The sequence below is a fragment of the Podarcis erhardii genome (genome assembly GCF_964252035.2).
Source record: "Podarcis erhardii genome assembly, chromosome: 14".
Taxonomy (NCBI): domain Eukaryota; kingdom Metazoa; phylum Chordata; class Lepidosauria; order Squamata; family Lacertidae; genus Podarcis; species Podarcis erhardii.
Genome location: NC_138503.1, coordinates 2,976,706 through 2,991,308, shown reverse-complemented (window position 1 = coordinate 2,991,308; position 14,603 = coordinate 2,976,706). Strand labels below are relative to the sequence as shown.

Here is a 14,603-nt window from a genome sequence, read left to right as displayed (position 1 = left end):
CCATCCACAATTTTACAAACTTCTATGCTGTCATATTTTACTTGCTACTTGACATTATGCTACTGACAGTTTTATTTTCAGTTCCTTTCCTCATGATCTCCAGCATGGAAATTGCCTTTGTCATCACTGCCACACATTAGACTTCTGTAATTCTCACAAGAATTATGTAAATTAGGCCAAAGTTATTGCTCTGGGAACTTTTGTGGTAGCAGCACAGTGTTGACATTCTTCAAATAGGTTAAAAAAAGTCATTAAAGCTGAAAACAGATTATTGATCCCATTTCTAGATCACAGTGGCCTTGTTTGTTTATCACAGAAAACTATCGCTGATGATCTACCGTGAACACACCTAAGAAGGCAGCTTCCGATACACAGCTGCTGGTCCAGCACGAAAGGAATGTGTGCCAGCAGGTGGAATTGCCAGTGGGCCCCTTGCTGGGTTGTGGGCCCTCAGCAGATTCCCAACCACACCAGCTGCTGATGCCAGCCTATACTCCTGCTAAAAGCATCAGGTAGCAGGTGACAGCAAAGACTTCTGTCTGAGAACCTAGACAGTCAACGCCACCCACAATAGACAAGTGATAGGCTAGAATGATGGACCATTCTCACTTGGTAAAAGCATCATGGCAGCAAAATCCATTCATTTCCTGGTATCCATCAGTTCCTAAAGGTTAGGTGTGGCTAAAATGCTTCAAAGTGAGTGTGCAGTCTATTAAAGTAACCCCACAATGTCCTAACTGTGGACAACAATCATTCAGTGTCCCAGGAAAAGAGTAATACCAGGTCCCAGAAGGCCCCAAGACTGTGAAATTGACAGATCTGGAGAAGGAGGAATCCTTCATCCATGAGGTAAGTGCCCCATCTCCGTTAAAGATTCAGCTCATGCCAACTAAGTCTTGTGCAAGGACCACAGACGATTGACAACAGTTGCTAAAACAAGCCCACTGAGCATTTACCTTGACTACTGGAACATCATTGGAGTCCTTAATTTTTTCCAGTGATGACGATCTTTTGTTTTCAAACATTTTAACCCTTGTCAGCACTGATTGCGGCTTCATGGCTGGGTCATCTTCTTCCTCAGCTGGTTCGGTAGGCAGTGGTTTACTGTTGGCAGGCAGAACTTCTGATTTACTTTGCAATGGGAGGGGAGGGTGTGGACCTGCAGTGCTGTGAGGAGGCTCGTACTGTCCCACTTTTGCGCTGAACCCTTGCGGGGGGCCTTGCTCAAAGCCTCTGGGCTGGGGCTCAAAGTAATGCTTGGGCTCAGGGGATCTGGGCACTGCTGGGGGGAAGGCTTGAGTCTCTGTTTTGTATCTTCCGTGAACCTCATACGCAGCAGTGGGTTGCTCTTCATACCTCAGCTGAGTGGCGTTGAAGTTTTTGGCTGCGTGCTCATAGCGGGGCCTGCTGTCGTAAGCCAGGGGAGGCGGCTCTTCAAAGCGAGGTTGTGCTGGAAAGTAGCAGCTGTGTTCTGTGCTCTCTTCTATGTTCTGCCGGGGATCAAACTCTCTGGGAGGTTGGTTGCTGTAAGGTGGCCGGGGCTGATAGGGCTGGTTCTCATCGTAATAGGTCCAATGGTCATCATAGGGAGGGACACGCTCCTCGTAATGAAGACGAGGGTCGTAGCCACGGGAAAACTGGTCCACGTAGTTTGAGGAGTCATACCTGTAGGCCAGTGACTCGTAATCTCTGCTAGCTTGCTTCTCTGTGTACTGGGCCTGAGGGTCATAGGTCAGATTGGAGTCCTTCTCCTGCCTCTGGGCTGGCTGCTTCAAGACATAGTTCGGCCTAGGGGCTTCCTCATTGCTGAATGGGTCCTTCCTGTACATCTGTAGAAAGAGAGTGGTTTGCTTCAGGTGCACGAGCAACTGAGACCATGAAGAACTAACAAGTCGAAGGAAACCTACAACCACAGCTTACCCATTTTAACTAGTACCCTAATCATAACTGATTAACTGCACGAGCTTTAATTAATGGATTAAGTAAAAAAAAAAAAAAGCACACTTCATTTTTAGACGCAGCAAACATCTGGGCTGCAACATTGGAAGAGGCAATTCCCCTTCACTTTTTCCATACAGAGAAGGAATTGAATTTTAAGAAGCCGCTTGCAAGTTTTGGCTTTGGTAAGTACATGTAAAAATCTGCCTAAGTATTCGCAAAAATAAGCAAAAGGGAGTTGCCTGATTTAATCAGCAGCATTAGCTTAGCTGCCCAAAGACTATTTGATTAATCTAGCCCAGGGGTGGGGAACCTCAGCCTCGGGGCTGAAGGTGGTCCTCCAAGTTGCTCTATCTGGCCCTTGGGAGTCTGCCCAGGTCACACACCTCGCCATCCCTGCCCTGTGCCCTTTTGCCTGGCTGCAATGTAGCCTTTGACTGTGAGAAGGCCTCTGGCTTGCCTGGACGGAGGTGGACAGGTGTAAACTTGACATTCAGGTGTGGCTCGAAAGTGTCATCTGTTGCCCTGCCCACTTTTACCTCTGGCTCTGCCCCCCCCCCCCCGGGATGCTGCCCCTGGAGGGATAATGGTTCTCCTACCCTCTCAGTCTGGACGGGGTCAGGAGTCCAAATGCTATCCAGCCCAAACCTTGGCACCAGCACCCCAATTTAATGCACTCATTAATGCTGCTGGTGTCTGCAAAGCTTCCCCCAACTTTTTGTTTCAATTCATTTGACTTTGGGCCTTGGTTCAACTTCCTGCCTAACATCTGGGTGCCACAGTTCACCATTCCCATCTCAGGGTCCACACTTATGATGAGACTTTATTCTTGAATTACTCATTTTGGGAACTGTTTGAGGATCTTTGGCTTATCCTGACACATCCAGCCAATAAAAATGCAAAAAACCGAACAGTTTCCATTTAGTATACAGGAAGGCCATAAAGAACAAAACACAGGTAGATTTGGAAGACAGAATCATGTTTCTCTGAAACTAATGCAATAAACAAGAGAAGGTTTAAGCCACACACAAATGAAGTAAAAGTAAGCTTTGGAATGAAGTGGGCTTGCGACATCTTCTGATTTATGCATTCATTTTCCAGCAGAAATGAGAAAGGCAACTTGAACTCATGCAACAAAGCAAAACCAAGAGTTAGATTTTTATTAAAAAGAAGCAGCAGAGAAGCTCTTTTTCAGGCTGCACAAACGCTCAGTGGGAGGGAAATCACAAAGGGGCACCTTTAGTAAGGGTGGGGGTGGGGGCAAAGCAAGAATGATCATGTGCAGAGTGAATCCGTGCAGCATGACAGCACAGGCAGGAGGTACCTTTGTTGGCTCTCTATGCGGCGATAAGGACGGCGGCTCTTGTTCTCTGAGCATTATGTGAGGTGCCTCAGTGCCCGGGGTTCTGAGGGGGCCAGCTTGGGGTTGGTAAGAGTTGTAAGAAGCCATGCCAGGCTCCTCCAGCCTGACATTAGTGAGACTTATACTGGGGTTAACAGCAGAAGTTGATGAGGCTGAAGGGTTTGTTTCTGGCGACGGGGAAAGGTAGGGGGCTGCAGGTGAGGCTTCTGCTTTCTGTGAAGTTTTTAAAATATAGTTTTTGGTAAAGTGGACATATTTTCCATTCAAAAATCATACTAGCCACAACCACCCAACATATTTAATTGCAAAAAATCAAGTTGTACACCAGGACTGAACTGTTCTTCAGTACGACCTTAGGGTCCTCAATGTTGCTGACCTCCAGCTCCCATCAGCCCAAGCCAGCATGGTCAATGGCTAGGGGATGTGCTGGGTGTAATCCAACTACATCTGGAAAAACATTTTGGGGACAGCTGCTTCCATAAAGCTAAACCTCCTCTTTGGAGTACACGACTATACCAAAGTTTATATAACCCACATCCTATTTAGCTAGCCAGAGAGAAAAACAGGGCATCTTGTAAAATTAACAGCAGATTGACAAAAGATGACAGCATTGGCTCAAAATTTTAGGGGTCCTTGGGTAAGATGTTATCAGTGGCACCTCTCTCCAAGTGTGCTCATCTCCTTGTTGCCATCATCACAATGGGAACCACTGTCCCACTTGCCATTGTTACATTTGCTTACTTCCTCTGGACCCAATCCATGCCACACCCCAGAAGGGGAAAGCAAGACAAGGAGAAGAAGCTGCTGTTCCTTGTTACTCTCATCACTGTTCAAGTCAAGGCTGAGGAATTTGTGCTACAACCAGATCTGTAGTTCCACAACTCCTATCAGTCCCCAGCACTTGCCAAGCTGACTGGACCTGATGGGAGGTTCAGTCCAACCATGTCCAAAGGGCCCATTTCTTATTCCTTAATTGAGCCACTTCAGTGGCCTCCACCTGCAAGTGCATGGCATCTGCGTCCCACCACCTCTCTGGAGTCCGACCACACTGGGAGGGCGCCATGTTGTCTACTCCTTTGACTCATTCTAGAGGCCTCTAGCTGAGAGATAAAATTCATTTGGAATTCATATAAGGCTAAAGTGGATTCATTTTTAGATTGCTCATACCCAACTCTTGAACAGGCACCATGGTTATTTTTAAACTGAATTTCCATCTTTTTCCAAATAATTTCCTTTTTGATGGGGAGAGGTGGGAAACAATCTCATGTTCTTCTAAAAGTGCTGATCATTTTATTACTATTCTTTATCTTTTCTTTTTAAAATTATTCTCCAATAAACCAACCAACCAACCAACCAACCTGAAACAACAGGAACCCACTCTCAGAGACATGAATCTTGCAATATCATACTTCCCATCCTGTGGTGAAATTGTGTGCACTATACAGTCATACCAGCCAAATAATTCTATAATGTTTCCCTGCAGTACCAGTTACTGAAAACGTGTATCATTTTCATTTCCTTTGCTATTTTTATTTTTGGGGTTAGCGTCTCTGCTAATACTAGTTGCCAGACTTTCTTGTACCATGAAGCCAGCATGGGAGTCATGTTCTTTAAAAGTGCTGATCCTTTTATTTATTTCTTTTTAAAAAGGCAACTGAAGAGCATGTGGCCCCCCCCCCCAACAACGGAAATGCCAACTATGTGAATCCAGTGTTCAAATGGTAGAGACCCACAGGGCTTGCAAAACGAAATGATAGCTATTCAATGCACCATTTAGAAGGCAATGCTCCTAAACACTCAATGCACACAAACAAACAAACAAACGGACTGAGAAGGAGAAGTAAGTGGCTAAGGTACAGTAAAAACCAAAAAGCTATGAAGACCAACTGGGGCCACATTTTACGCATCCAAGGGAGAAAATTGCTGGGCTTTGTATGTAATCTTATTGCTTAAAACCTGCAGGCAAGTATTTCTTCCTTACCGGTTGAGCAGCACTTGTTTTAAACCCAGGAGACTCCATCCGGTGGTTTGGTTGTGGTTGAGCTTGAGCGGCAGCATAAGGAACGTATGCCTGACTATCATGATGCACCCCTGATGTATCTTCTCTTACGGGTTCAGAGGACCGCGTAATGGCTGATTCAGGAGGAGTCCCGACATCGTCGTTGAGTGTCTCGTCCAGCTCCTGGTCCGTGTAGGCCCCGCCTTCTGTGTCTGTGTCCTCGTAGTCAGAGGTGTGTCTGCTGTCTGTGCTGTACATGGAGTACTCGCTGCCTGGAGCCGACAGGTAGGACAGGCGATCGTCGTGGAGGTCAAGGTCGTCGCTAGTAGCACCATCTGCCTGTGTCAAACACATGAGGGTTGGGTGTTTACATGGCCGGGGGGGGGGGGAGGGGAGGAAGAGTTGCTGTTCTAAATTCTAACACCATGTCTTTCTGTGCAGAATGAAGATTAACTCGCCTGCACCTGAATCTTAGAGAAAGAGATTTCAAAGGTTACAGACCACTAGGAGGGACCTCAGCTCAGCGGTACAGTGCGCAGGCTTCACATGCAAAAGGCCTTGGGCTCGATCCATGGTGCCTCCAAGAAGGGCTGGGGAAAACCTGCCTGAATCCCTGGAGAGCTGCCGCTGTCAATCAGTGATGACAATGCTGAGCAAGGAGGAGGAGTGGCTTGACCTTAGCACAAGGTAGTCCCTATGATCCTACCAGGATGTATAGCCTTATGGTTTGTTTTTTTATGAAGGTATTTCCATGATCTAAAATATCAGCTGACAGGATTTGGGCCACAGATAAGGAAAGGTAACGGGGGGAAGGGGCTAATGACACCTGACACCTCCTCCTCCATCCTGTGCACTGGTGCAGTGAAGGCAGAGCAAGGAGATAAGTTTCCCATAACCCAGATTCCTAGAATCCCCTCAGCCAGTTGCCAAGTATCAGCTGCCGCCATGGAAAGCAACCGAGAACCCACATTCGCTGTCCTTGCTGCCTGCTGCCAGACTAGTGGTTACAGTCACCAACTCTTAAGTCTCATCTTGGGTTTCCTGTGTCCCACCCTCCACCTCACCTCTCCTGCTCAAGGTGTTATGTGCCGGGGATGGGATCCTGGCCAGTTGTAATTAATGAGCCATTGTTCTGGGCAAGACTTAAGCATGCGTAATCTAATTAAAGCTTATTCTTCTCTTTTCTTCCTTTTCTTTGCTCTGAACAACAAAAGATGCAAGCGTCATCCATCACCCTGGGCACAACAAGGCTGGTTCTCAATGCTAGTTCTCAGCACCTTTCCTTGTAAAGCTCAGAGTTCAAAAAAACTTAGAATGTTAAGGATTACATGTTGCTCAAGTTTACTTTGTTTGTTTGCAGATGACCTAGTTTTGACCCTGCAGGAGCCAGAATCTAGTACGAAAAGAGTATTACAATTGATTCAGGACTTTGGTCGGGTGGCGGGATTTAAATTAAACAAACAGAAAACCAAGGTGCTGGGAAAAAATTTGACAGATATAGAGTCAGAATGGTTTCAGAGAGAAACAGAATTAACTATGGTTAAAAAGGTAAAGTACCTAGGGGTAAACATAACAGCAAAAAACCTGAGTCTATTCAAGGACAACTATGAAAAATGTTGGTCTGAAATTAAGAGAGACTTGGATAGTTGGACAAAATTGAAGCTTTCTTTGGTAGGCCGAATTGCTGCTATTAAGATGAATGTATTGCCAAAAATGTTGTTTTTGTTTCAAACATTACAGATTGTGGATAAAACGGAGTGCTTCCGGAAGTGGCAGAAAGATATATCTAAATTTGTCTGGCAGGGCAAAAAGCCCAGAATTAAGTTTAAGATATTAACAGATGCGAAAGAAAGAGGGGGCTTTGCCCTGCCAGACTTAAAGTTGTACTATGAAGCCGCAGCTTTCTGCTGGCTAAAAGATTGGCTACTTCTCGAAGACACTGACGTACTGGACCTGGAAGGTTTTAACAATGCTTTTGGTTGGCATGCATACTTATGGTATGACAAAGTTAAGATCAATAAGGCCTTTAAGAACCATATTGTCAGGAAAGCAGTGTTTAATGTCTGGACAAAATATAAAGACTTATTGGAAAATAAAACTCCAAGGTGGCTTTCACCTCTGGAGGCTAAGGCCCGAAAAAGACCCAATATGGAGGCCAAATGGCCAAAATATTGGGAAATATTAGAAAAAGATGGAGACAATTGGAAATTGCAGAGTTTGGAGAAAATGAAGGATAAGGTGCGAGACTGGTTACATTATGCTCAGATTAAAGAAGTTTTTAAAAATGACAAAAAGTTAGGGTTCCAGGTGGAGAAATCGAAGTTAGAAACAGAATTGTTAGAACCAAAGACCAAGGTACTATCTAGAATGTATAACTTGCTGCTAAAATGGAATACACAAGACGAAATGGTTAAATCGGCTATGATAAAATGGGCACAGGACATTGGGCATAACATTATGTTTGAGGACTGGGAAAGGTTGTGGACCACTGGGCTGAACTTCACCGCATGTAATGCTCTGAAGGAAAATGTAATGAAAATGATATATAGATGGTACATGACCCCAGTTAAACTTGCCAAAATATACCATTCGTCTGATAATAAATGTTGGAAATGCAGAGAAAATGAAGGAACATTCTTTCACCTCTGGTGGACATGCCCTAAGGTGAAGGCCTTCTGGGAAATGATATATAATGAGCTGAAAAAGGTATTTAAGTATACCTTCACAAAGAAACCAGAGGCCTTCCTTCTGGGTATTGTCGGCCAGAAGGTGTTAAAGAAGGATCGAACATTTTTTATGTATGCAACAACGGCAGCAAGGATTCTCATTGCAAAAAACTGGAAAACTCAAGATCTACCCACACTGGAAGAGTGGCAGATGCAGCTGATGGACTATATGCAACTGGCCGAGATGACCGGCAGAATCCGTGATCTGGGAGAAGAGAAGATGGAGGAAGATTGGGAGAAATTTAAGATGTATCTACAAAAACATTGTAATTTGGTTGAATGTTAAGAAGGATGCTAGATTATAAAAAATTGGCCACCACTAAACTAGATTTAAATTTGATGATAAGTGAGACTAAAGAAAATATAAAAATTTTTTGGAAGAAGTGCTAGATTATATTTGAATGAGTGGACATGAGATTGTAAACAAGTTGATAATTTGTTTGGAAAAAATTTTTAACGATGTAAATGGGAGCGGGAGACGTGAGGGAGTCCAAAGAAGTGTTGAAATTGTTGTAAAAGAAGTAAGATTGTTTATTATGTGTGCATTTATATTTAAAAACCTTAATAAATATTTATATATAAAAAAAAGTTTACTTTGTTTGTGTCCCTTATTTTGCAGGGTCAACACACTGTCTGAACTCAAAACCCCCAAAGTAGTCCTAACACAGGGAATGAAATTAAAAGTAAACCAATACTGGAATGACAAATCACCCCAGCTATACTCGAAGCAATTGGATTGCAAATTAGCTATTACTTCTCATGACAGATCTTTGAATTGCAATGAATTGCTGCCCTGAAAATGTCAGTTCAATATATATTAACAGTCACCCAAAAAAAGAAAAGAAAAGAAAAGAAAAGAAAAGAAAAGAAAAGAAAAGAAAAGAAAAGAAAAGAAGCCTTACATAACACACAGAAACTAGTGAAATGCCTGTCAGCACTAGGAAGTCACTGGATAAGCATGTAGGCAGTTTAGGGGTTCTATGCTGCAGTGGATGCTATGCCATACTAGGACAAACATTTGGGGTAGAAAAAGGGTTTGTACAGAGCAAGGAGCTGCAAGGGGATCAATGGAGATCAGCACGACACACCCTGCACTCTCCCAGGGGTCCCCTTCACAGAGGCTATCCCTTGCCCCTCAATTATCTACTCTTGCCTCTCTGAGAAGGCACAATTCAACCACTTGCAAAAGCTGAATTGTAGGAATCTGCAAACATCATTTGCTTCTTTTTCTAAGGTTCAGAGGACGTGCCAGTCCTTAGGTAGCCAAAATGGCGCCATCCACACACAAGAGAGGCACCAACAGGCTTGAATAATTTCCTCTTTCAATAAGCCTTCTAAGTGGATAATGTTATTCAGGTTTGTATATGCACTGGATTTGAAACTGATTTTATGCATGTAATTATTGTTGGGCTTTAAAAATTGTTTTATATGAAGCTTTTTGTATTTAGATTGCTTCTGTATCTGCAATTGCTTTAATACATGTTTTATTATACTATAAATTGCTTTGAGATGCCTCACTAGAAGAAATTGATGAATCCATGCCAAAGACGTAACTGAGAATAAGATACTGCCCATATTATTCCAATACAAACCTTCCCATAACTTATTCAAAATTATCAACCCCAAATGAAAAGGCAGACAGGTCCATTTAAATGTCACCACTACACTGCAACAGCTTAGAAAACAAAACCAAAAATAGATTCCATACCTTTCCTTCTGAAACCCACACCAGCTGATTCTGCTGCTGCTGAATTGCTTCCTTAAGAGCTCCATACCAGCCATCGTTCATTGAATTCAAGTTAATAGTAGCTAAAAATAAGAATACAGAGTTTGAATGAGGTTTTGTCAAAACAACGCCAAAACTATGGAAAATGGCACTGTGTCTGGGGCAGTAATGTCTTTGAATACCAGCTGCTGGGAACTGCAGGTGGGCAGAGTGCTTTTGTGCTCAAGTCCAGCTTGCAGGCTTCCTATGGGCATCTAGTTGGCCACTGTAAGATGATGGTGCTGGACTAGACAGGCCATTGGCACGCAGAACCTGAAGACAAGAGCACTTCCCTCTCCTGTGGCTCCCAACAACTTGAACAGTGGAACTTCGGGTTGCGGATGTAATCCGTGACGGAGGCACGTCCGCAACCCGCTGTGTTCGTAACCTGCAGCGCTGCGTCTGCGCACGCGTGTGATGCGATTTAGTGCTTCTGCGCATGCGGCGAAACCTGGAAGTAACCCTTTCCGGTACTTCCGGGTTTCCCGTGGTCTGCAACCTGAAAACATGTAACCCGAAGCGTTTGTAACCCGAGGTACCACTGTATACAGAAGCATTACAGCCTCCGGCTGTCGGGACAGAATACAGCCATCATGGCTAGTAACCACTATCCTCCATGAATTTGTCCAATCCCCTATTAAATTTTGTTGTAAGCACATAGTGAAAGAAAAACAATGCATTGTTTCATTCCCCATTCCCTCCTCAGCCTTTTTCTCTGTCCTGGTGCCCTCACCTGTGAAGAGGTGGTGGTTGTTTTTCCGTAGCTTGTGGGCCCTCTCATATAACTTTCTGGCACTTTTCCGGGATTCTGGGCAGAGCCTCATCCTCATAGTTTTTACGCCCTGCTTTGAATCAGGGTTCAAGAACACCACAATGGGATACCACTGTGCGTAATTCAGGCGGTCCACTGCATTTGGAGTGACATCTAATAAGGCGTGCTTGTCCTGAGAAACAGAAAAGATTGAACAAAGCCGTCAGACAACCCAGGAAAACAAGGGCTCTTGACCTGTTCTCTAAAGCCTCCTAAAAGTGTGCATCATTAGGTTTCAAACTTGCCACCTTTAATCTAACTGATTCCACAAAAATCAATTATTTTAAACTATTTTCACATCTGCAGCTGTATTCAAGAGCAGAAAAGCCAGAGGCAGGTAGAAGAGTCAATTACCAGGAAAGGGGAGGCAGGGGGAAGAGTGAAGCTGGACACCTTGAAGATTAATTCTGCAGTCAACAGAGAATACAAAGGCAGATATGGGAGGTCTGAAAATGTAAGGATTGTTGAGAAAGGTTGAACAGAACAATAAAACAGCAGAATGATTTTAAGCTTTGAGTCCATCTTCATGTTTGAGCCTAACCATCATTATAGATATTTAAAATTTAGAGTTCTCTAAGACAAACACTAAGATGCGGGTTACTTTTTCCAGATTGCTGTGTGAAATTCAATTCTATCTGAAGCATAATTTATTAAGCAGGTCAAGGATTTAGTGTTGTAGGTCCTCAAAAATCTATACCACGCCTATCCTGCATATTTAGCAAGTGGACAGAAGAGGGGTTTTCTTTAACATTTAGCACAAGTGGCAGTTTAGTTCTTTCTGCAGAGAGGATTAGCTAGTCAATGAACATGCAAGCACACATGAGTAAAAAGCACTTTGGAAGTAGACCATTTGCTGAACCTGGAAGGATACCACTGGCATTTTTCTTTGAAATTTACAAAGAACTACATTTGAACCTCATATGAAGGTCAGAGAACACCAAAAAGGAAGGAAGGAAGCAAGCAAGCAAGCAAGCAAGCAGGAAGCTGAGGCGCCAAATCCAGAGGCTCAGCCAGGGGTTGCTGTAGCAAACTGGGAGGTGCAGGGTGTGGAAAGAGGAGGCTGATGGGAACTGTGGTCCAACACACCGGGAGGGCACTAGGCTGGGGAAGGGGGCAGGACAATTGCACAGGACCTGGCCACGCAATTCTTGCCAGGATCTGGGGAGATGGGCACTTGGCAAGGATCTGTACAACAATCCCCACCACATGGTTGTGTGTGGCATTTCATCCTAGCATCATCATGGGTGAAACCACAGAAACACAGCTTTCACACTGCAGCAGCAATGTCTAAATTACACCTTGCCATGCCATGTCTTGCATTTCCCATACTTTCAGTAATTTGTGGCTAATGTGTTCCTTAAAATGGTTTTATCATCTTCTGTGTTCCTGCATGAAAGGCACTACAATACCTGTTGACCCAACAAGAAACATACAAATGAGCATTTACTCACTTACTCTGTCAATTATCTGTTTGATTGTGTGCAGACGAATAATGCCCGAACTACGCTGGTCTGTACCAGCATCCCTTGGTTCACTTTCTGTTAAAGAGAAAACAGTTAATCAACAGCTGTGGGTCAGTTACATGTAACATTTTTACTGCCTGTAACAAGATTATGAAATTTCTTCTTTGAATATCTTCTAAAAGCTTTCAAACATCATTTTCCAAAGTCACTTCTTTCATGGTAAGGGCAGAACAGTATTGCTTATGCATTCTGGGGTGCTGAGCGTAGGGCTGGGCAATATCAGCTTTTCAACATCAGGGTGTATTGCCAGCCAAACATCATGGTTTGGCCATATACCACAATGTTGAAAAAACAAGATTCAGTGGTCTCTGCCCGCGGGACACTGGGTAAAACTGCCCCAGCTCTCACCTCAAGAGCTGAGGCAGTTTCACTGAGGCTCATGGACTGGGACAATACAGCTTGTTTGTGCCGCTCAGCTGGGAGGAGGGAATGCCCCCCCCCCCCAGCTGAGACAGTCCTGGTGCTCTTGCTGCTCAGCAGGAGTACTGGGGCTGCTTTGGGCTGCTCAACTGGGGGAGGGAACCCATGAACGGGTGCAGCACCGGGGCTCTTTTACCTGCTCACTGCAGGGAGCCGCAACCACACTCTGCTCAGCTGAGCAGTTTCACGGAGCCCCCACCACACCGCCGGCTTTAACTGCTTGACTGAGGCAAGGGCAGTTGCACACTCCTCTATCGAGCAGTTTAAAGATGCAGAGGGAGGAACAAGCTGTATCGGCACCTCACCAATACAGCTTTTTTCTCCCTCTGCGCAGTATGAGGGCAAAGTGGGATGTCAGCTTCTCTCAGTGATATATCGCTGGTGAAGCCACCACTGCTCGAGTCCCTCTATTGACTCCCTCCAGCAGACTCTGCTAGTAGAGGGACTCAGGAGCAGTGGCGGATTCACCAGCAATATAGCACTGAGAGAAGCCGACATCACGGTCTGTTCCTCATACCGGTCCTGGGCAATATGATGATATATCTCCCAGGCCTAGCTGAATGTGCAAGAAAACTATGGGAAACACACCAGCTTTACTTTGAACCACACAAATACACTACTCATCTTCTTGCAGAGACAGCTTGGGCTGCTGATTAACAGCTTGGTGGTGGAACACATGCTTTGTGTGCAGAAGGCCCCGTGTTCTTTCCCCAGCACCAGCACTTAAAAAGGAACAGGTATGGGGAACACCTCTGTCAGAGAACCTAGTGCTGTTGGCTAGAGTAGACCAGGTGTGGGGAGCTATGCCTCTCCTGACACTTTTGGACTCTAACTCCCATCAACCCCAGTCCACATGACAAATGGCCTGGGATGATGGGAGTTGAAGTCCAGCAACATCTGCAGAGCTGTTGGTTCTCTGGTAGTCAGCAGCAGGCAAGACTGTGAATGGTCTGACACAATAAAGCAGCGTTGTTTTCCAATGTCAGAGCATTTACAACAACTAGATATTCATGTGTGTTATATTTTAAAATTCTTTTCTGCCACATAAATGAGGAAGCCACTGATAATACAGACACCTCATTTAACCTCCTTGGGTGTTTCATCACCATTTAAATATTGGCATAAGAGAGTGCAAACTTCTCATCTATGCTCTCAAGTCATTGTCTCCTCATATACAGTGTGCCACCAGGGTTGCATAATGCACTCCATGCTGAAATATGAGGGGCCCCATCAGCATTGGCATCCCACCGGCTCCCGAAGACACACCTGTTTAAGCAAGCACTGTCCTGAACTGACCTTGTGATTTTATTTTAAAAGGTTTTTTTAACTGTTCCAATAGTTATGCTTTTAAATGGCTTTATTGTATATTTTAATTAAGAATGCTTAATCCCCCATGGATTTGCTACTGCTTATTTTAATTATGTATTGATTTTAAAGTAATTAATGGCTTAGAAGCCATTTTGGCATATAAGTGGTAAACAGGTAAACAAATCAATCCTCTCTAATCCCAGGAATTGTTTTAAAACTTTGGTCTGCACCTGTAAGCAGGAGGGGGTTTAGCTGGGAAAACAGGACATAGAAGACAGGCAAGGTGCTTACTTGCAATCTGATAAATATCTGGTTCTTCTCTTGCCAGTTTCTCCCGCGCAACATCGGCAATTGGTCCAAAGATTGTTACAGGCCTGAGAAATCCAGCTGGAATTAAAGGGAAATCATAGTAAGTCTTCTTTAAACAAACAAACAAAAAAAACTACCAAGACATTCTTTGATGGCTTTGAGTGGGCAAAGTGGGTGTGGCGGAAACACAAAAGTGGGTCTGGACAATTTTTTTTTCTTTCAAAAAGCACATACTGGGGAGATCGGGGGAGGGGCAATAACAGATTCACGGCAGGGGAGTATTGGGAGCAGTCAGTCATCTTTTTAATAATAATAATAATAACTGCCAGCAATGTCAATCTTAGTGTGCTACGAGTTCTGACATTTTAAGATGAAAGTGTTTACTTTTACAAAAAACACTAGTTGGCAGAAGAAGTGCTAGAAGTCAGCTGCTGTTTAATA

General features: G+C 44.2%; 1 protein-coding gene across 10 annotated transcripts in view; it reads right to left on the bottom strand.

Annotated features, from left to right (window-relative positions):
* TJP1 (tight junction protein 1) overlaps window positions 1-14,603 on the bottom strand; it is a 326,291-nt gene that overhangs the window by 16,849 nt on the left and 294,839 nt on the right. For 8 of the 10 annotated variants that reach the window (XM_081838649.1, XM_081838646.1, XM_081838648.1 and 5 more), the window contains 7 exons: window positions 14,145-14,240; window positions 12,058-12,140; window positions 10,525-10,735; window positions 9,735-9,835; window positions 5,283-5,639; window positions 3,263-3,514; window positions 957-1,829 (listed from right to left, as the gene is read on the bottom strand). In XM_081838649.1, coding sequence (XP_081694775.1) covers window positions 957-1,829; window positions 3,263-3,514; window positions 5,283-5,639; window positions 9,735-9,835; window positions 10,525-10,735; window positions 12,058-12,140; window positions 14,145-14,240 — 1,973 coding nt within the window. The remainder of the gene's footprint in view (window positions 1-956; window positions 1,830-3,262; window positions 3,515-5,282; window positions 5,640-9,734; window positions 9,836-10,524; window positions 10,736-12,057; window positions 12,141-14,144; window positions 14,241-14,603) is intronic. The other 2 variants (XM_081838645.1, XM_081838652.1) reach the window with 1 other exon arrangement.